Source organism: Trichosurus vulpecula, chromosome 5, assembly GCF_011100635.1.
Source record: "Trichosurus vulpecula isolate mTriVul1 chromosome 5, mTriVul1.pri, whole genome shotgun sequence".
NCBI classification, from domain to species: domain Eukaryota; kingdom Metazoa; phylum Chordata; class Mammalia; order Diprotodontia; family Phalangeridae; genus Trichosurus; species Trichosurus vulpecula.
In genome coordinates, this window is record NC_050577.1 from 31,124,266 (window position 1) to 31,146,703 (window position 22,438).

The 22,438-nt window shown below is 46.1% G+C and overlaps 1 protein-coding gene across 2 annotated transcripts in view; it reads right to left on the bottom strand.

Moving 5' to 3' along the window:
- Positions 1 to 2,979: 2,979 nt before the first annotated feature.
- Positions 2,980 to 22,438, bottom strand: part of UBE2E1 (ubiquitin conjugating enzyme E2 E1) — a 56,468-nt gene continuing 37,009 nt past the window's right edge. For both annotated transcript variants that reach the window (XM_036758482.1, XM_036758481.1), the window contains 3 exons: positions 11,630 to 11,762; positions 6,477 to 6,624; positions 2,980 to 3,826 (listed from right to left, as the gene is read on the bottom strand). In XM_036758482.1, coding sequence (XP_036614377.1) covers positions 3,729 to 3,826; positions 6,477 to 6,624; positions 11,630 to 11,762 — 379 coding nt within the window. In that variant the 3' untranslated portion in view covers positions 2,980 to 3,728. The remainder of the gene's footprint in view (positions 3,827 to 6,476; positions 6,625 to 11,629; positions 11,763 to 22,438) is intronic.

The following is a 22,438-nucleotide window of genomic DNA, read 5'->3' on the forward strand; positions in this document are numbered from 1 at the left end:
CTTTTTCACCCAACTGTACTTTGGACATAAAATATGGGGTGTTGGACACCATTAGCAACAAAGATTCCTTTAGGGCAGGACTGTCCAACCTTAGGTTATCTTAGGGCCGCATTAAAATAAAATAATTATTCGAGGGCCACACCCAGAATAAAAAAATACAGTACACTAATAGAAAGTGAGGGAACGTGTGTCATCACTATGACACACGAAGGCGCGAAGGATGAAAGCAAACACAAAACAACAAAGCAACAACACAACAGTATAAAGGTAGGTGCATACTAACTAGTCTGCATTATGCAGATGGAACGCATCCCACAGATTGATTGAAAATTCTGTGTGATGTGTTCTGTCCATAATACTGCTTAAAAACACCAAAGAAAATTAACAATCAACAAGATTATTTATTAGTGATGGAATTAAAAAAATCTAATATGCATTCCATGCAAATTATTTTTATTTTTTTGCTTGTGAAAATTAAAACCCACAGGCAGGCTGCTTAAAATTGCATATGGTGGAGCTAAGAAGGCAGCTGGAAAGCAGGGACTTGCTTAAATTCTCCCCCAGGTCCCTCCAAACACCTGTAAAAAATCGCTCTGAACAAATTCTAGAGCTGTGGAACCCACAAAATAGCAGAGGGAAGCAGGTCTCCAGCCCAGGACAGCTTGGATGGTCGCTGGGAAGGGTGTATCTCACTGTACTGGGAGCACAGCACAGTCCAGTGCGGGCTGCGCCAGGACCAAGCAGACTGGGAGTTAGGCAGAGCAGGCCTGGGAACCATGAATCACTGAACTGTGGCAATTGCCAGACTTCTCAACCCACAGACACTAAAGACAACAGAGAAGGTTAGTGGGGAAACTGCTGAATTGGGGCAAGAGAGGTACGTGGGCTGGCCAGCCCCAGGGGCAGCAGCAGTGGGAAGTTCCTGTGGTTGCTTCCAGAGCTCCAGCATCAGCTGCTTTGTTGGCGCAGAAGCAGGGTTCTTTTGCTTTGCCCTGATCGGATCTGGGTTGTAGTCCTGGTTGGTGGTTCTTGGGGGAGGAGGAGTGCTGCTGTGGCAGAGCTTGCAGTGATGGTGGAGCAGAAGTAGCTCTGAAAACAGCAGCGCAGCCCCTAAAGCTTGGGACAAAGTACTCCCTACTCTATAAGCAGTCATACCCTGACAAAAAGCTCAAGGGTCAAGTAGTTGGCTGGGAACATGACCAGGCAGTTAAAAAAGACTCAGACTCAGACTCCAGAATCTTTTTTTGGTGACAAAAAAGATCAAAACATACAGCCAAAGGAAGTCAACAAAGTCAAAGAGCCTACATCAAAAGCCTCCAAGAAAAATAGGAATTGGTCTCGGGCCATTGAAGAGCTCAAAAAGGATTTGGAAAAGCAAGTAAGAGAAGTAGAGGAAACTCAGAAGAGAAGTAAGAGTGATGCAAGAAAACCATGAAAAACAGGTCAGTGACTTGCTAAAGGAGACCCAAAAAAATACTGAAGAAAATAACACCTTAAAAAATAGACTAACCCAAATGGCAAAAGAGCTACAAAAGGCCAATGAGGAGAAGAATGCCTTAAAAGGCAGAATTAGCCAAATGGAAAAGGAGGCCTAAAAGACCACTGAAGAAAATACCACCTTATAAGCAAGTGGAAGCTAGTGACTTTATGAGAAATCAAGAAATTATAAAACAGAACCCAAGAAATGAAAAAAAGGAAGACAATGTGAAATATCTCATTGGAAAAACTACTAACCTGGAGAATAGATCCAGGACAGATAATGTATCCCTGAAAGCCATGATCAAAAAAAGAGCCTACATGGAAAGATATTTGTAACTCATGAGACCTTTCTCAGTATTAGGGTAGTTGAAGGGAATATATATATATATATATATATATATATATATATATATAGACAGAAGGCACAGGGTGAATTGAATATGAAGGGATGATATCTAAAAAACAAAATTAAAGGATGAGAGAAAATTATATTGAGAGGGAGAAAGGAGAGATAGAATAGGGTAAACTATCTCACATAAAAGTGGCAAGAAAAAGCAGTTTCTGTTGGAAGGGACGAGGGGGCAGGTGAGGGGGAATAAGTGAATCTTGCTCCCATCAGATCTGACTTGAGGAGGAATAACACACTCAACTGGGTATCTTACCCCACAGGAAAATAAGGGCAAGGGGATAAAAAAGGGGGGATGATAGAAGTTGTTTTTGCATGCAACTGGGAAATAAAATATACACGCAATGGGGTACAGAAATCTATCTTGCCCTACCACAAAGTAATGGGAAAGGGGTGACAGACGGGAGGGCTGACTGGAGAATGGCGCAATCAGAATATATGCCATCTTGGAGTGGGGAGGAGGGTAGAAATGGGGAGAAAATTTGTAACTCAAAATCTTGTGGAAATCAATGCTGAAAACTAAAAATATCAAATAAAAAAAATACAAAACAAAACAAAACAAAAAAATCTCATGCAGCCTGTGGGCCGTATTTTGGACAGCTCTGCTTTAGTGCATAGGTTCCCAAAATAGGCTAAACTGCCCCCCTTAGGGGTGCTGGAATGATGAGGTTGGGGTGGGGGTAGTTTGAAATGACAAAAATTTAAACCAAAAACTGTTAAAGGGTTAAACAAAGTAGATTTCCAGGGGGGCACTGAGTGAATTTTTTTTTTGAAAAGGGGGCAGTAATCCAATTAAGTTTGGGAACCACCGGCTTTAGGGCTCGAAGGCTAAATTATCATTCACTTCAGCATTCTGGTGGTAAAGTTAACTCTGTAGGCCAGTCAGTCTTGTAGAACTCTAAACCTCTAGGCAGTAGAATGGCTGGGTTGGAATATTCATATGTAAGAGTTTTCACATCTGCAGTGGAGAAAAGCAGCCCCAGACCATTGCTTTCATGAATCAAACCCTGCCTGACTTCAGTTAACATTACTTCTTTCCTCAATAAAACCTCCACCAAGAGACAAAGAAAGTGACTCAGCACTAGGGGTGCAGCCTTGTTTTTTAATAGCTTTTTATTAGCACAGTAACAAAGGCAGACTGAAGTAGCCCACAACATAGAACCAAACCAATCCACTGAGTGACTCCTATTCCACGCCTCACACTTCAACAGCTTAAGGTATTTTACTACAGGTTTCTCTAAGTCCTGATTAAAACCTCTAATCTTTTCATGCTAAAGTAGATTGGCATATAAAATAAAATACATTAACTACTCGTTTCCTGTATGGTGCCATATATCCACTTGTCCATATTATATATCATGAGATGACAGTCTCTAAAAAGCAATTGTTAAATATCAACGTTCCCTCTTACGGGGGAAAAAACCAACATCTTTTTTACAAAAAAAAAAAAAAAAAAAGAAGAAAGGGAAAAAAAGGGTAGTCTTGGAAGGACTTTCCATAAATGCCATGTGTACCTGTACAAAATTAAGCTGTTTTTAATCTTTTACATATTGCAAGCAACAGAACCCAAATGTTTAAGTGTACATCCTCTTCTGCACTAGATTTGAGCTAATGTTGCAGAACTAATGACAGTCTTTAAAGATGCTATTACCAATTCTAACTGTCTACTGTAGCAAGATACCTTAAGTTACAACAACAAAATCTTAGGAAATAAAAGACTGAATAAAATCTGTTATAGAAATACCCTACTCTTTATCAGCTCCCACCCTCCCCCCACCCTTTCAAAATCATAAGCAGCTCTTTCCATCACAGACAAATAATGTAAATTTGGTGAAAACCCAATTTATGTAGCGTATCTCTTGGTCCACTGCCTGGCCATTCTGTCGTGTTCTGCTCTGTTGGTCATGTACTGAGTGGCGATGCTTCCCACTAAGGGGTCAGCTAGAAAGAAAGCACAGGAAAGCATTACTTATTTAGACCAGAAGGAGCAAATAAAATTTAAAGTCTTAACGCATGGACAAACACTTGCATCCAATGAACATGGACGAAGCAATCAATGAACAATTTTGGTGGTGGGCAGAGGGTGGATACGACTAGGCTACCCAAGGTGGGTGAACTGGCTCTGGTTCAAAGCTCTCACGCTGCTAAGCTGTGGGCCTAACGGCCGTTCTGTTTCCAACCTGGGCAAAGCAGGGACAACTCGGTCCCAAAACAAGCAAAAAAAGTAGTAAACGTTTGAAACAACTGTGAGACAGGCACTAAGTTAAAAACATTAATGCTACTGTAATGTTATTTTAGACTAGCAATCATATTCAGTATCTCCAGGGTATTGTGATTCTGTAGTTATTTTTTCTGCTTTTAAAAATTTATCTTTTCTTCTCTGCTGTCAGTGTGCCTGCATCTAGGATCCTCTTCTCATATTTTACTCTAGAGGAAATCTAGATAATTTACAGAGTTTTGTTAGGTTTGGTTAAATCAGAAGACTATGAGAAGTGCAGATCAAAACTCAGAGGTTTTGCCTTTCACCCAGCAAAGTGGCAAAGATAAAAAAAAATGGGGGATAGACAGTGTAGAAGAACTATGGGAAGACAGGTGACACTACTACGTCGTTGATGGAACTGTGAATTCTTCTCACCGTTCAAGAACCCAATTTGGAATTAGGCTAAGAAAGTGACTCAAATGCTTATAACCCTCTGATTCAGAGATCCAATGAGTTTAGTGCCTGTCCCAGTTTTTCTCTCTATCACTGCTTAGTGCCCTTCTAATAGAAGACTACACATATGTACTGATACTTGGTCAAACATCCTCCTCCCAGTTATGGACCTGGCTGCACTTAATTCCTAAAATGGTCTCCTCCCTTGGCTTCAAGATTCACCTCAAATTTCTTCTGCAAAAGCTTTTCCTTTTCTCGCCCACCCCACACTAGTGCCTTATACCACTGTGTGTGTATGCATACATGCATACGCACACACAAATCCATATAGACACATCCATCTCTCTCTCTGTCCCATGTGTGGACAATCTGCACACTGTCTCCTCCATTAAGAGATGAGCCCCTCCAAAGCAGGCATGATGGATGATTTTGCCCTTCGTTTCCTCAGTGCTTCGCACATGGCCTGACAAAGAGAAAGCTTGTGACAGAGGCTTGTTGTCTTGTCTGGCAGATAGGCCCCACAGAGGTCCAACACAACAAATGGTCCCTTAATTGGGCAAATCTTTACAAGAAGCCCTTTCTGAGGTAGAAAAGAATTGGAACCAAGCAGGTGTTCGTGAATCAGGGGACAGCTCAACAAATCATGATGGAGAAATGTAATGGAATATCACTGGGTCATGAGCCACAATGAATGCGAGAATCCTCAGAAGCACCATACAAGTCACATGAACCGAACTGGACACAATAACAACGTGTGCAAGCGCAAAGAATTAACCAAATGCTCTTGAATTATGACCAAGCTCTGTCCTGGGGAAAAGTGGAGGAAAAAAGACGCATCCCTCTTCCTGCACAGAGGTGCTCCATCCTGTGTGTCCAGTGGTCGGCCTACTTCTTTTCAAACTTCTAAGGGCTAGTTCACTGGGCAAAGACAACTGAGTGATAGTGACCCAGGGGCCTAGAATGAGCTCCATTTGCTCAGAGGAATTGTTTCCTTCCATCCACTTCTATAACTGTATTTCACCTAGCTGATGCTGCCTGGAGTGGAGCCTTCATAGAAGTGAAGGATTACTATGGAATTCCAAGTTTAAAGCAATCTACTTTGCACGCAGTAGGCATTTTGTAAATGCTTCTTGAGTTGAATGGCATCCAATTTTTCAGGAAACTTACAATTCAAGATTGTAGCCAAAATACTTTCAGCTCAATTTCCTAACTTCCATTTAAGTGCATGCTGAAAAGGAGATGTTTGCTATTTAAAATGCAGCAGAAATATTGTAGCTCTGCAAATATGTATCATATGTGTATACATACACACACACACACACATCTCTATATATCTCCTATATGTGTGTATGTGTGTGTGTGTGTGTGTGTGTGTGTGTGTGTGTGTGTATGTGTGTATGTATATATATATATGTATAGTGCGTTCACAGACAACCAGCACGATAGCAAAGGTGGCAGTCTTAGGTGGAACTGGGGAAAGCTGAGCTGCCAATACAAAGCTGAAGACACTGCTGGGGTTTGTCAGATTAATGACTTCTGGACGACCAGTTGGCCAAAGAGGCTAGGAGAGAGAAAGATCCAAGAGAGAGAATGATGCAGATAACCTGATCTTCAGCTAATGAGCCAAGAAAGGCCCCCCAGCACCCAATACAGTGTCATGGGAGTCAGCTAAACTCCACTGCTCGAGACCTCATTTCTTCCAATAGGACGCATTTCTATAGACTTATCCTGATTTTCTTTGTTCATATACATACACACACACACACACACACACACACACACACACACACATATATGTATTAAGGTTAATGTTAAAGTAAAACATGCATTGTATCTTTTTTTTTTTTAAGAAATCTTGGTTAATCTGTTTAAAACATAAGACATGTTCCTGAGGGTTCGAGGATTCACAGGGTCAGTTAGGGCAGCCTCTTATCTTACCAGGGTTGCAGTCAGTGAGCAGGGAGCAGATGGAAAGGAGCACTTTAGATATGGTAAGGGCCGGGCTCCAGTTGTCCTTCAGAATATCCAAACAGATCACCCCTTGGCTATTGATGTTACAGTGATAAATTCTTGTCCGGAACGTAACCTAGGGAGAAAAGTTACCCTGTGACAACAGCTGAGACACCAAGACATTTGAATTAAATTACAATTTCTCCTTTTCTAATCCCACCTACAGGGGAAGGAAGGAGAGTCTTCTTGCTCAGTCTATCCCTCTGCTTTGATGGCAATGCCTTCCCCAATACTCGAGACCCTGCTCCATTCTACACCAGCTAAAATACAGTAAGCTCTCTCCCCCATCCTAAGAACATCCTCCCTTGACTGTATCACCTCAGCCAGCTGCCATGCCATCTCTTTTCCTCTTTACTGACAAACTTTTATAAGAAAGTGTCCTACTTGACACTTCTGTTTCCTCACAAACCCTTTCAAGTTTGTTGGCTCCCATCTCCACCCACCCACAAACTGCTCCCCAAATGATCCAGCGGTCCTAATTCTCCAGTGTTTCTCCTACTCAGTCACAACGGCCCAAGCCTATTGGTTCTACCTATGCAACCGTTTTCCAATACGTCTTCTCCCAGTTTCCATTATTACCTGCCTAACGTAGGCAAGACTCTCGTTGCACCCTGATCTCCCAGCCTCCGTTTCCCCTTCTTCAATCATCAGGTCACATCCCTCGTCTCTTCAAAAACTTTAGGGATGCCCCACTGGGTCAACTCCAAGCTTTTGGCTGGCGTTCAAAGCATACTGCTCTTTCAAATCTGGCACTCACCCCACCTTTCCAGCCTTTTCTTGTGACCAAATATCTGTCTTGCCTTCTTATGAGACTCCCCTGAGGGCAGGGACTATATCTTTTCTAAGTGCCGTATTTCCCCTAGCACTTGGCTCAGTGATTCCTACACAGCAGGAGCATAACATATTTTGCTCAATGGGTCTCACTTTTGTCATCTGTAAAATAAGCAATTTGGGCTAGGTGATCTGCAAGGTTCTTCTCTCCGATCAGAATCTCATGCAAACTTATTCCCGATATAACAGTGTAGCTACAAGGGCTGTCAACCCCTCCCTTGTGGGCACAGGGACCTCTCATCTCTCTATCTCTCCCAAAGTCCAGTCCAGTCCCCCCCCCAGCCCAGAGCAGATGCTAATGAAGGTAGAAAGAACAAGGACTTGGGGAGAAGCAGGTCTGAGATCACCCCTGCCAGTGACGTACAAGGTTGGCTGAAATAAATTTCAAGATGAACAAATGTTAAGTGCAATAAGTATTAAGGCCAGCAAAAAGCAGTCTTCTATGTAAACCACATCTTCCCTACCTTCAAGGCTAACTATGAGGATGGCTGGTTATCTGCTGACCTCTTGTGTTAGCTGGTAAAATTACATGACTTGAGAGTGAATAGAAAGATCATTCCAAATGGGCTGCTGCAAACTTAGTAGAGGTTAATAAAAAGACAAAACGGTAACCCAAAAACATGGAGGAGAGGTAGCAAAATCTGTTAGCTGGCCCCAGCTGAGCAACACTGCTCCAGAGTCTCTCTGGAAGGACCACTTTCTAGCCCTGACATTCCATGTCACCGGGTGCTCCAACCCCATCTCCCATACTTGGCTCCTCTTGTCTGAGAAACAGGATTTCCCAGAAAGTCCCCAATTCCACATGGCTCAGAGAACGCATTTATTGAGCAAACAGAGCTGGGCTCTATGGCGCTTCAGGACCGCCAAGTGAGAGGGAGGAAAGCGGAAGGGATTTCACTCTGCTGGTTCTGTGGGAGGATGCCTCCCTGAATGGCGAGCATTGTCACTTCCAGAGTCCAAATAGTCTCCATAAAAGCTACGAAACTAGTTGGGCTATTTTTGAGCTCACAAACACAGATTAGTCCAATGTTTCATTATGTCAGAGAGCCCCCCGGTGTCTGTGCTGTTTGTTTTGGAAAGCTGATATGTGTCAAGGAACAAAAAAAAAATGACCCAAACTATTTTAATTTCAAGAGATGAATGAAACCATCATCTTACTGTCAATGAACAGAACTGTGCGTTTGCAGAGAGGACTGATGATTTCTGAGGGGTGCAGGTACTCCCTCCACCACTGATCACCACCCCTCTGGATACATGGAGAAAGCGTGCCTGTGCTGCCAGCTGGCAGGACCTGCTATCCTGCCCTCTCTGGTACTCTGGCCGTTACTCTGAAGGGTAACGTGGGATAGGGCTGAAGATGCTGAACCTGGAGTCTGGGAAGCGTAGATGTGATCCTGTCCCTGCCACGAGGCCTTGGTCAACTCCCTTAGAACTCTTAGATCTATGAGGTCTCTCACGTGTCACTTATAGTTACCCAGGTGGGCTCCGATCCCTGCGGCTACCTAGCGCACAGGATTCTGAGGAGCCAGTGACATGCTGTAACTCATCTGTATGAGAAAACCACTCCTTCCTCTTCACAGGCATGAACACCACCCCAAAGAACCTTTTGGTAACTTAGTTCTTTTCATAGAAGAAATACAGCTCTCGTGTAATCCAGAATGGAAAGATAAAAATAGGACAGAATCTACAAATAATTTATATATGGTTTCAGAGCAATTTATAATTTATTTTGTTTAGAGTAACATTAAAATTAGTTCATACTCCCTGAGCATCCATTACGATGTTGGGGAAGTAGCACAGATGTGTGTGAGGAGGCGGAGAAAAAGTGGTTGTATTTTACTTGAAAAAGTAAAAGTGATATTAATGTGTTTGGGAAGTCCTGCACAATTGATTTGTTTGCTTTATTAATTAAAAACACATAGCTACAGCACGTCACAGTAACTGGGAAAATCTTAAAAATGAGCCTAGTCTGTGCTTCTCTAGTTTGACATGGCCGGAGAGAGAGGAAGGGATGAGACACTGGTCTGATGCTGTCAAAGCTCGTGGCAAGTCTCCTTGGGCATCCTCTGTTAGGCTGCCTTGGGAGCCGCACAACACAGGGGTTAGGCCATTATCAACAAGGAGAGAGGGGCTAAGAAGAACAGACATCGCCTATTATCATGCTGGTAAAATGACCACAACAAAATACACAGGCATCTTAAGCCTGAATTAAGTACTAGGATTTCATGCTTACAGCCCAGGGAGACAGTGCACACACCCTGCTCTGCAAAGGGCTGGCTTCCATGGGCCCGCAGATGCAGCAGAGGGCTGGTGGCCGAAAGGAGGGCGGAGGAGCCAGCCAGCCAGAAACTGTGGGCCGGGCTCTGGGGGAGGTGCAGGGGGCAGAGAGCCCCAGGGTGAGAGAAGCACAACACTGCCTGGCTGCCAATCAAACACATTTCTGGGTAAAACATTCATTTCGTCACAATTTACCCATGGAAAGTACTGATTAGCTCTGAAGAGCAATGCTGTGAATTGGCCATTTACAGCCAATCAGCGTTTATCAAGCGCTTCTGTACCAGGCACAAAGGAAGGCAGGAGCTCCCAGGCTAGGAGGGCAGACAATGTGAAAACTCTCTGAATAGAGGGGACACAGACAGGATAAACCGGGGACAATCCACAGGAGGAGCCCAGGCACTGAGAGGGACGGGCTGGGATTTTAGCAAGGACTGTCCAGCCTCTCATGGGGGAGTGGAGAGATGGGTGGTGAAGAGCTCTGAATGCCAAGTAGAGGAGTTTCTATCTGCTCCTGCAGGCAACACCGAGCCACTTCTCGGGTCTTCCTGACTCCTGGTCCAGTGCTGTTCACAGCACAGTATTTTCCCAATAACATCAGGGCTGCTGCTTCCTGTTCTCAGACATTTGTGGGGTCCCACTCCACAAGGAAGGAGGCGGTTCTCCCTCCTTGAGGGGCCCTCACGCTCTCCTACCATGATCCATATAGAACATCTCCATCCCTGGCGCACCCCGTGCATGGAGTCCCAACAGCAGGTGGAGTGTCCTGCACAGGGAATCGATGTGTCTCTGTAAGCATCTACATCTTGAAAACAGTTCTACCAGAGGGTGCTGCCCCTCTTTTTGACCAAATTGCACTGCAGGAGCTATGGGGGCGTTCTGGGCTCAGTGCCCCAACACTAAGAAATCCTGTGTGGCTGGGTGCTTGGGGTTTTGTGTCTGCTTTTTATAGTTCTTCTCTTCCCCTCCTCATCTGAACTCTAACCATTCAGGGCTCTTTCCACAAACACCAGGGAACTAGGTGAATCAAGCACAGTCACTGTGAGTAGCACAATCTAAGATCTGCCCTCCCTCCAAAACGAAAGCCTCTGCCTTGAGCCTTTCACGCTGACTGGTGAGCTCTGCTAAAACAAATATGAAAGCACATCATTAAAGTAGGGCGCCTAATTTTCATGTCCACTGTCCAGTCTGCAGGGCTGTCAGACTGACAAATCTCATGGAAACTAAACAACTTAAGCACAGAAGAAGGAAAATAAAGACACATGCTGACAAACATTTCAGTTATTTACATAGATTAAGAAGTCTGCCAAGTTTTGACATCTATAATCAAGTAATAAACTTCTAAGTGGCTGAGAAAGATGATTTTCTAGTTGTGGCTTTCTAAAACAAGACTCCAAGGTCCTTAATGTTATATGAACAGAATATTAAAAATAACCACAATTTCCCACCTTTTCTTTGGCACTTGTAAATTTACCCAAATTATACAGCTTAGAACAATTTACTCTAAATCACTGTGGATAATTGGATTTCCACAGTCTAATGGACAGGAGGTGAGAGATCCTGATTCAGAAAAAAGGTCAGGACGATGAAGCATGTTCAGCTCTGATATTTGACAAGTGAGAGGCAAGATGGAGCCACGGCTGACATTTCTGCATGCTGCCATGAAAAGGCCAGTTTGGCGGCCCCAACAGGCAGCAGCTGTCTTTTTGGTGCACTCTGGGGCAAAAGATGTGAGGCCTGAAGCCAAAAAACACAGAGCCCAAGGGCCAAGGTGGGGGCTCTTTCTTGACCACTCTGTCCACAATCCCATTATAAAGACCCTCAGGCCCAGGTGGATTCTATTGTGGATGACCTGAATCAGGTTCCGACTCAGTGGGCTTTAAAATGATAACAAATTAGGCCAACCAAACCCTTTTGTTGCCAGGTGTTCTTGGGGGAACAGATAAGATTCAGCATTCACTCAGGATGCTTCTTACCTTTGGAGGCTTGAAGGGATATTCTGGTGTGAAGGTTATGTCAAGGAAGAAGACGCCCCCCTCATAGACTGATCCTGGAGGCCCCAGAATAGTCGATCTCCATTCATAGATGTTATCACCTTTGGGGCCAGCACTATGGGAAAGAACACAGAAGTGGTACAAAGTTATTACAAGGCAGAGGTAGGAAAACCATTCTGAAAGGCCCAGAACGTGGATGCTACGAGCAGCATTTCTGCAGAGGGTGGAGGATGAAGCCCCCTACGGGAGGGGGCCAAGCAGCAGAAAGAAAGCCTCATTTCTGGACATACAGTGGGAACTGGTTTTGCTGGACTGATCATTTGTCACAAGGGCTTTAGGGCTTTCTCTCTCTCCTTCTTCCCCCATCCCAAAATCTGGAGACAGAAAAAAAGGAGGGGTCGGTCAATCAATAAAAGCCAATAAAAAAGGTCATTTGAACTTTTTTTTATAAGTGCAAAAATGAGAACAGAAGGAAATTCTGGAGGGAGTGCAGTCAGGGAAGTTTTGAAAGTACTCTGAGGCATTTTTATCATGTTTCTTGTACATGATTTTAAGCTATTAAGGCTTAAAATTGGAGATTCAGTTTCATTTACAATCCTCTTCTTTATAATTAAAATAAATTAAATTACAAGGGTCACTTTCAGCTTATCAACGCATATATCTCTATGATAACAAAGAGGAAAAAGGAACCTTTTTGTTCTGTCACCCCAAACTCCTCTTCCAATAAACATATGGATTCCACCCCCCCCCCACCAAGTACAGAAACAAACCTCCACATGGAAAGGCAATTAAGTGATAAATCATGTTAATCCAGAAAAGCAATTCAGTAACATTTCCACAAACATTCTACACCCTTTAAAGTATTACGCCAGGTGATGGGGTGGGGTGTAGAGAAAGATGAAAAACTTCACAGCATCTATTCTTGAAAGGCACCAGCGAAGTAGAGAGTGCTCCAAGGATGAAGAGGGGAAGCCGAGTTGTGCCAGGGGGCCAGAAGCAAAGTGTAAGAAGGCTAGGTAGGTGGGGGCTAGGCGAGGCATGAAGGGCCTCGAATGCCAATTGGGATTTTCTATTCCATCCTGGGGGCGACAGGGTCACTTTAGTGACATTCAGATCACTTTAGGGACTGAATGGAGGACGGGCTGGAGTGAGGAGAGACTAAGGCAGGTAGGACCCTCCCCCCCAGCAGCTGTGGCAAAGGTCCAGTGGTGAGGTGATGAGGGTCAGAGAAGGAGGAGGGGGCGGCCAGGGTGACCTGAGATTTCCAGTCTGAGTGACTAAGAGGGTATGTGTCTCAGTTTGCTTTGCTGAACCTTCAGATATGCATCTTTCAACCCCTTCCAACTGTTATATGCTCACATTTTTTGGTTGCAATCCAACTAAAATTTTCCATATTGCTCTTGCAAACTAACTGGGAAGCGTGACCTTTTTTAGATTTTCAACAAACTGGTTCCAAACTCAACGACCCTCTCAGCACTCTTAGGCCAGTTTTTTAAAGCATGCAGAGATGAGAGCTGCACACCATTGTCCATCCTAATAACTAAGCACCATTAGCTAATGTCTCAAACGTTTATCACTAAGGAGAGAAGACACCCCACAGGGTTTCAATAATCTCTCATGTCAAATGTGGGGGTGAGGGTTTCTGAGTCGAGTTCATTGTCGGTTTTGCTCTGGAATGTGACTGATCAGGAACCCTGGGGCCGACTCTCCTGTTCTTGCTATTCAGTCATGTCTGCATCATTACGGTTATCTTCTTGCAGTTTCTTCCCAAGGATTTTTTTCAGCCACATTTCCATTTTGTGAGAATTAATCCAGTTAAAACTATGTATTATGATCTGAAATACACGTGACTGGGCACACATGCCGTAACATGCTAACAGCAAATGCATATGGGGGGTACCATACTATGGAATTGCCCCTCTTCTGGCACCCAACAGGAAGGACACCTTGAGTGCCACATGGGCCGTGGGATTGGCTGTCATATGGACTGATGTTAATCTGTGTATTAAACATGAATGAAGCTTGAGTTCTTTCTTTTTTGGTAGAAACAAAATAGAATTTTGACATTCACACATCTCTATGGACAGTCTTGCAGACCCCCTGGGGTGCATGTGCCCCATTCTGGAAACCACTGGTCCAGAGAACCAACGATGAGAGTGCAAAAGGAGGAGGATGGGTAAATATTTTAGCAGCAGGATCGGTGGCGATGGGCGACTGCCACGTACGGTGGCAGACGCTGTAAATGGCAGGCTGGTAGGGCCACTGACAAAGAAGGAAATGGGGGCAGTTTGGAAAGGTGGGAGAGGCAATAAGTGAATCAGTGAAGAGAGCCCCAGAAAATGGGGGGCACCCACTGTTAGTGACTGGGGAGAAGGGCACAAAGAAGTCCCCAAAGGAGAGGATATCTTGAAGGATGGGGCGATGAGGGCTGACAAAAAAGTCAAAGAAGGGGGCCTTAGACTCGGCAACCAAGAGGTCGTCAATGACCCCCAAGAAGCAGGAGAAGAGGAAAGCAGCCTGCAGGGGGTTACGGACTGAAGGGGTGGTGCCTGATGTGGAAGCAGTGGCTTCTCTTCCAGGGGTGTGAAGGGTGGGGGAGAGGAACCAGTGGAAGCAGAGGAGAAATGAGGGCTGGAGCAAAACCCCAGAGAAAACTGCCTTTGGGATGGGGAATTCAAAGGCATAAAGATTAGTAATAACCTCAAGACTACTTAGCCATCTTTAAAAAGACAACACTTTGTTAGAGATATACCTTTGAAAGGCGAAAAAGTTTTATGATACACTCCAAGACTAAACCTAGCTTATCAGGCAGTAGCAAGGACCAGGTGAGTGATGAACCAGCCCAGCCCCAGCACCCAGTGGCCACGTGGTCTCTGTCATTGACTCGGTTATGAGTTGGGAGCAAGGCTTGCCAAGCCTCTGCTCAGGTATCAGTCTGGAGTTCTGGACTTTTGAATCCATATCCATTAAAAACTATATTTTGGGCAGACCCCTCAATAATCTTCCAAACCAAACCTATAAAACGCTAATGATTGGCAGTGAGACGGAGGTGGGGGGTGGGGGCAAGGAAAAGCTTGGGTACAGTAGGGGTTTTTATGTTCAATTTAAAATCCCTTTTGTATGGCCAGAATAAGGAATAAGGAATCTCAAATGACTAAGCTGGGCTGGAGAGGGCACCCACTGGCCCACACGTCCCCTCTACAACCTTCCCACAACTGTCACTGCGGCCACTGCCTAAAGACCTCAGGAGAGAGGGATCACTCATCGTATGGAGGGCAGGCCTGCTGTGAGCTCTGGAAAAGCTGTCTTTTCTAATATGGAACCCATGTTTCTACACACATCACCCAGTATGGAAGACCTCCTTTGTCTTCAATGACTACAAGAGCCACAGAACCTCAGAGCTGGAGGGTCTTGAGGGACCGGCTGGTTTTTTGACTCTCCCTCTACTGGCCCCTGGGAGGACAACCAAGGATGATAGAGGAACTGGAGCCAGTCATATCCCACTGGAGGAGACTTAATGATGGTGGAATGATGGGGTTCACCTCTGCGGCTGTGGTGACCCCTGAAGCCAAGTCTTAGGGGAGGGGGGTGTCTATGCCCTCCTCGTCCTTGGGATGGCAGGCTGTGCAACAAGGAGGTACTGTGTCTAAGGACAGTGTTTGAACAAACTGACCGGGGAGTTGAAAAGAGGCACATCGGGAGTTGTCAGGAAAACTGTCCCCAGTGACTCTGAGCAGGGGCAGCAGACCTGACTGGATGGCTCTTGAGGCTCCTCCCACCAACGCCAACGTGCCCAACAAGCACCCAAGTATTGAGGACCCACTCTCCACTATCGCCTCTGGGAGAGTCAAAAGCGCGGCGGACAAGAACACGGCTCGCTTCCTGCCATCGCCCCGCAGAGACTTCCAGGGGCAAACACTCAGTGACCGGAGGCCAAAGACTGGCTTCCGTCCTTCCTGTGCTATTAAGGAGCTGAGGGATGAGTTAAATCATGTCATTCCTCTGGGCCTCACGCAGCTGGCTGAGGTAACCAAAAAATATTTTAGCTGATGCCTTTTGCTTTAATTGTCACATTTGTTCTGCCCAAAGGTTAAAATCAATAAAGGGCAGAAATAGTTCAGCAGAACCAACCCTACCCACTGATGCTGTTTGAGACTATGTAAAATGCTCCACCCTCCCCTACTGCCCCCCCAAAAGAGGGGGGCTCATTTCTCAAATGTTTTCTGGGATAAAATTCAGGCATTTCAAGCAGGCAGTGCACAACTGCGTCAGACCATTTTTTCTATTTGGTTTGGTGGACTGCAGGTGGGGTTTTTTTTTCCAAATAAAAATTGATATTTTTTGTATCCATGATTACCTTGACTTCCCAGTATATCCCCTACCCTACACTGGCCCCCCCTCTTTGTAACAGATATGTCAAACTTGGGGCATCCAGGGTTACAGCCCCTGAGACTCCTGAGTGGGAATTAACCAGATTAAAATGTCCCTGAGAAATGTTTAACAAAATAAATAAAAATACAACACAATGTTAATTTGTGGTTTTCTAAGTCAACATGTGGCCTGCAGGGATCCATTTCTACACACTGACTAGGGCATCCATTAGGCCCCTTTCAGTGTGAAGCTCCTATGACCATTTCTGCTCATGGTGAGCCTGTGGGGAGGGGAGGCTCCTGTTCCTGTCTTTGCTGCCCTTCACCAGACTAGGAGGCAAAGTGATAAAAAAGCTGGAGAGCAGACAGCTAGACACCTGTCTAAGGTCAAAGTCAGAGAAGAACCAAAGTGTCCCATCCCCACCCCCTAACACTCTACCAGGCCTTCTAAAAAGGAGGATGCCCAGCCACCATGTTCTCCTGCCTTCAGGCCAAGCTGCCTGGAAGGGACCGCTGAGCAAAGACAAGGAGAGGGGGCTGGAGAAGTGATGACTCCACCAGCCCTAGACCTGCAGGGCAGTTGGCTGCCCAACCACCCAGTCCACTAGGAACTTCAACAAGTTAACTGGAAACAAGATACCTCATCCAACTATCAGTATTCATTTTAAAAAGCTTTCCAATTCTAAATGACAAGCGAAAAACTGCCCGGTGACACGTTGGAAAGTATCTGCACAGCTCCTAACTGTAGGATGGGGCAGCCCCCTTCTCAGGAGTTGGGGGCATTTGAGGGGCTGCTGTGTGGAAAGTCTAAGTCCCAACTGAAATGTCCTCAATAGGCTTGTCAACTGGGAGCCTCTGTGGGCAGGTCTCAGGGAAAATGGAGGGAAAGAGGGCACGTCTAAAGGGAGAAGGCCAGTAAGAGTCTGTGTCCTGGGAGAGCCAGAGAAGGAGTCCCAGGTGTGTGCCAGGCCACCGGGCAGGACCAAAGCCACCCTAAAGGCTAAATCTGGGTCCACTTGAAGAGGGGCGTTCACAGCAGCGGCTTCCTGGCACTTCTGCTTGTCCCTGAATATCAACTGTGATTCAAGTAGCTCTTCCAGACTCTCCTCTTGGGTGGGGGCATGAAAAGAGCAGAATGGATGCCCACAGACAGGAGGAAGGCAAGGCCAAGTCGGCAGCTGCAAAGAAGATGGACTTTGGGCTGGGTCAGCCCTGTCTTGCGCCCTCCTGGGAGGCCAAGATGATTCTGCCCTCCTAAGGGCTCTAATGACCTGGATCACAGAATTTTACAGCTGGACAGGGCCTCATTAGCTATCTAGATAAGCCCACACTCCAAAGGGCCTCCTCACTGCAAGCGAGGGGCTTCTACCTCAGCCCCCCAAATTCACTTCTGGATGGTTAACATGAAACTTTTTTCTGGCATCAAACTCTGTCATTTTCAACTTCTGCCTCTTGTTCTTAGTTCTGCTCTCTCTTCAAATACACAACAATGTCATTTCCTGCCTGATGACCATCCCATCCCCAAGTCTTCCTGTGGGGATATTCCCTCAAGGCTGCATCCTCTGGACAGTCACCAGCCTACAAGTATAGTCCTCATGAGGTGGCACTCCAGGCCTGTTCTGATCAGGGCATGGTACGCAGTGATGGTGGAATCGGTCCCAGACCTCTCCAGTCTGACCATGCCTCCCCCATCCTGTGCTGGCTATGTCGAGATCTTTCTGGACGCTGGTTCTGTCACTGGGGGAGCTACCGAGCCCCGCCGGCTGTCTGACCCCTGCTCATCCGATATGCCTTTGTCCACACCATCAATGACAGTCTTACACATGCCAGACAGCCCACTCCCACCTTGCCATTAAACCATTCTAAATCTAAAGGTAGCCTGGCCTGGCTGACACCCATCCATCTTCTCCCTAAGAATGGGCCGAGACACTTTATCCGACGCTCTGGCTAAAATCCAGGTAAACTCTTATCACAAGCCACATAATCTTCCCGGCTCCAGGCCAACCTGCCCCAAGTCTTTCAGCTGACCCTACTGTGGCATCCTGGCCCTGTCACTGTCCCCGTACATTATCAGGAAGCTCTCCAGTTTATGAAGATTAAAAACATTTTTGCACAGTTTTGTTTCCAGTGGACTAATTTAGCTATCACTGGGTTTTCAGTTTAAGCAATTTGTTTTTCTCCTTGTTTGTATCACTGTCACTACCCTCCTTCCCCCTCCTAACTCTCACCACCAAGGAGGGCAATAGCTCTCCCTTCTAATAAATAAGGACAGCCACTGAAAACAAATGCACACCGCGGCTGGCTCCTTCTGCACCTTCTGACCACCCCCTTAATGTGGTTCTACAGCCTGGAATACAATCAGGCCTTCCATGTGACTCAAGATTTTTCTGGGGCCAAAAGGTATTTCATCGCAGGTGAAGCCTGTACCAGTGATGCTCAGCAGTCAGGTTCCTTTGCAGATACGATACTGTCTGACCTTCTCTGCATTCCATGCATCCCTGTGCTCTGTGCTGCTCTGGGCTGCTCTCACTTGTGGGGAACCTATCATGGGCTGAAACCCAGATCTGACTCTTCAACAAAGGCAGCTTATGGCCAAGTAGCAGCTTCACTGTGTCAACCAACACCCACAGTGACCTCCCCTCCAGGTCATGCCACAGAGAAAAGACTGGACTCCACACAGGCTCCTATTTCTTAGGCCTCACGCCTGAGGAGGTTCAGCTTGGGCTTCTACACATCCAACCCCCACTGACCAAGGACGATTTTTGTTTAAAATGAGTCTAACCTCACAGTTCCAAGCACAATTATCTGAATGATAAGGAATATAACAAAAGTTATTTCGTCTAGGGCATAAGACTAAGGAGTTACCAATAATGGAAATTTTAAAACTATTAAAGCAGTGACAGAAATCTAATTTAATGTGCTTTTGAATTGAGATGTGCCAACCTTTGTAATTCTGTATTGAAGTAATATAATGGTAAGGCCATGACTTCTGAAAAAGCATGTTCCCAGGAGCAAGCACAGCAAGGCACTGCTTTCCAGTGGCTCAGTGGACCCGACATTCCAGCCCTTTCATATCTAGAAGCAACTGGAAACAGTCGTACAAGCTCCATTTTCACATAGTATCAATGACTACTTAGAAAGAAACCCCCCAAATGAGGAGAAAATGGGAGTCAGTTGTAAAATGGGGTTAGTGTTGTAATGTTCTTAATTTTACCAGAAGGAGAGAGACAGCCTTCAAGATGTCTCAAGAACATCCAACAAATACAGAGGAGGATCAGATGTAAAAGGGAAAGCACCACCTGATTCTCAGCACGTGGTGCTTTTCAAGAAGCTCCTACAGCCCTCTCCATTCCGGCCTGTGCTGCTGATGGCCAGACAGATCTAAGCCTATCTGCTCACCTCTAAAATGGGATGCTATGAATTCCTGCACTATCTATTCCACAGGGCTGTAAACTCTAAAATGCTGGGTGAAACTGGACTCTCACTCTCTTTTTGCTTTACCTCTTCTTTCTTCCATGAAAAATCTTTGTGGTGGCTGGGAGTGCAGTGGATAGCATGAGGCCTAGGTTCAAATTCTCCCTCAGACACTCTGGGCAAATCAGTCCACCTGTTTCCTTGATGGTAAAGGGGTCATAACAACACCCCTATGTTGTGAAGATCACACAAGACAAAACAGCGAGTGCTTTGCACGCCTGCCCTCGGTGGGCCGCCGGCCCCCCCCCCCACGTTCTCCTCTGTCCTTGCCCCCACACTTTCTGCTTTGATGTTTGAATCCCGTTCCATTTCCTCGAGCCAGTTCTTTGGAAGGCCTTGCCTAACCCTCGCTCGCGTCCCCTTTGGAAATGCCTGCTCGCCTGTGTCCTGGATCGGGGCACCAGGTGTGCCCACTTTGGGCCAGTGAGGCCAGTTTTCCACTTCAGCTTGCAGAAGTATCTGGGGCTACTCCTCCACCAAACTTTGCTTCCTGCTCCATCTCCACACGTTCCTTGTTCCTCCTCAGCCCCGGTTCAGTCAGCAGACTAAAGTAGGCCTGAGCTTCTGGGCAGCTGAAAGGCTGTTTTTTAGTGCCAAAACCTTTTTTTTTTTTTGGTAATGATTGGGGTTGGAAATTTTAAAAAATATCCTATCCCTCCTGCTTTTTAAAACACACTTCAGGTGACCTTTGTTCTTGATGACTCAGGGTCATATTCTAAGTACCCATCACTGTAGAAGCCCAATGGTATGAAGGCTTTTACTGAGGTCCCCTGGGATGGTCCTGGACTGCCAGGCTGGCTTTGATGTTTTAACTTACTGATAGGCAGGGGTTTGGGTTTGTTTTTTTTTTTTGGGGGGGGGGGAAGGATCTTCTCCCACAGAGTCAGCATAGGTCTATCTCTAGCAAGTTCCCTCCACCCCTTTAATAGGCTATTTCTAAGCAGCTGTGGGATTAGAGACCAGATCGCCAAGTTTATCAGGACTGTGTGGACAGCAGGCTGTGTGGGGGCTCGAGGTCTCCTCTATTAGCAAAGTGCTGTGGGGTATAGACTCTGCTTGGTCTCCAAGCTACTCTGCTCCCTTTCAAGGTCTACACTGGGAGAGGTTTCTGGAGAGCTGGGAAGACATGCTTAATCCTGTCCTTAATCACACATTATTTCAAACTATTACAAAAATAGCAACATCATTATCTCTGAGGTCCCACACACATTTGAAAAATATCTAGCCGGCTCTCTCATCTCCAGATCAAACTCTGCATTCTTCCCGAGGAGAGGCCCAGACTTCTGACTTCTGCCACAGACCTCCTGGGCTCTCACCTCACTGTTATATCTAAGTTCACCCACCCATCATTTATGAAGCACCTGCTGTGAGCCAGGGGCTGGGGATGGGAGGACAAAGAAGACTCTTCACAATGGCTTACATTCTAATGGAGGAGTCAAGTTTATATTCATATGGACACACACATACAGATATAGCTCATGCAAAGGGGAAGGAGAATGCCCCGGGAATCCTTCAGGAAGCACCAGAAGGATGTGGATGGGGTTACAGCCTGGGTTAGAGGGAACCCCAAAAAGCAAAGGCTGCTGAGGGGGGCACACCAAGTGGTCACACTTACCTTCCAGGACCAAACCAAGGGGTGGCATGTGGCGAGGGAGGGGAGCAACCAGTCGCATGCATTTGTTCTGTTCTACTATGTGCCAGACACTGAACTAAGTGCTGGAAACGATGGCCAGCAAGGCAGTGTTATCTGTATGGTATGGCTGATAAGAGAGCTGGGTGGATCCAAGGCTGAACAGGTGATTCACAGAGGCTGGGGGCAGGTCTGGGGGTGGTGCTCTCCCAGGGCCTCAGGTTCAATCTCAGGGCCACTGATGACTCTGCAGAACAACCTCAGCAGAACAACCAGGAGGGGAGAAGAGAGGGGGGTTCTGGGAAGAATTCTACAAGCCCAGAAGAGGAGAAAGAAGGGGCTTTTACTTGGCTCCAAAGAGGGGCCCTCGGTAGCCTTTCTAAGGAGGTGAAAATTTGTCTTCTTTCTCCTTCAATCTCCATTTCCACACATCTCCTAGACCCCTTCCCCAATCTAGGAGACTTCCAAGGAAGGTTCCACTCCTGACTCAAACAGGCAGATGGCTAGTCCTTGATAAAAAGCTTATTGATTGACCTACCTTGGGTCAGCCAGCACCAAGGCACACTAAGGGAGGATAAGGATAACAGCCTGTAAGTCTCCCCTCCTCGGTCATCACCCCTCCTAAGTATTTTATAAGATAAATTAACCAGAATAAAATTCTAGTGAATTAGAACTGTAGGCGGTGTAGGGAATGGGAGGGGAGAAGCTGAGGAAAACATGGTGATTACATACAAAAGCATCCATCCCCACAGGATTACTGAGGAGGAGACCATCACAAACAGGATGAAGGAAGCCGGCCACGAGATCTTTCATGGTGAGCTTGAGGTACAGCGGCCCTCTCTACTGGCAAAGCACCTCCCAAAGAAGGACCTTCAGACAAGAAGCCAGAAGTGACTGGGATGTCCCCACAGGACACCAGAGTGAAGTCATATGCTGTGGGCCCATGTCATGAGCAGCCATGAGCGGGAGGGGCTAGAGAGAAGGCCTGACCCACGGAGAGCCCTGGATGGTGTCTAGAGAACCAGGCCGGTAGGTGGGAGGTCCAGCCTTCTCAACTGGCCAACGACTCTGCTTTGGTCAAAACTGACTTGAGACATAGCGGCAGTTCAAGGCAGAAATTCAGACTCAAGGGCAGTGAAGAAGACCCTTCACATCATCAGAGAGGGAGTTTAATGAAGGGGGCTAGAGGGAGGAGGGCTGGGGTCTCAACAAGTCTCCACAGGAGACAGATATATGTGTCTATTGGGTTGAGTGAAAGCCATGCCATCCGCTCCTTTGTTGGGGAAGGGCTAGGAAGGAAAGATCCCTAATGACAAT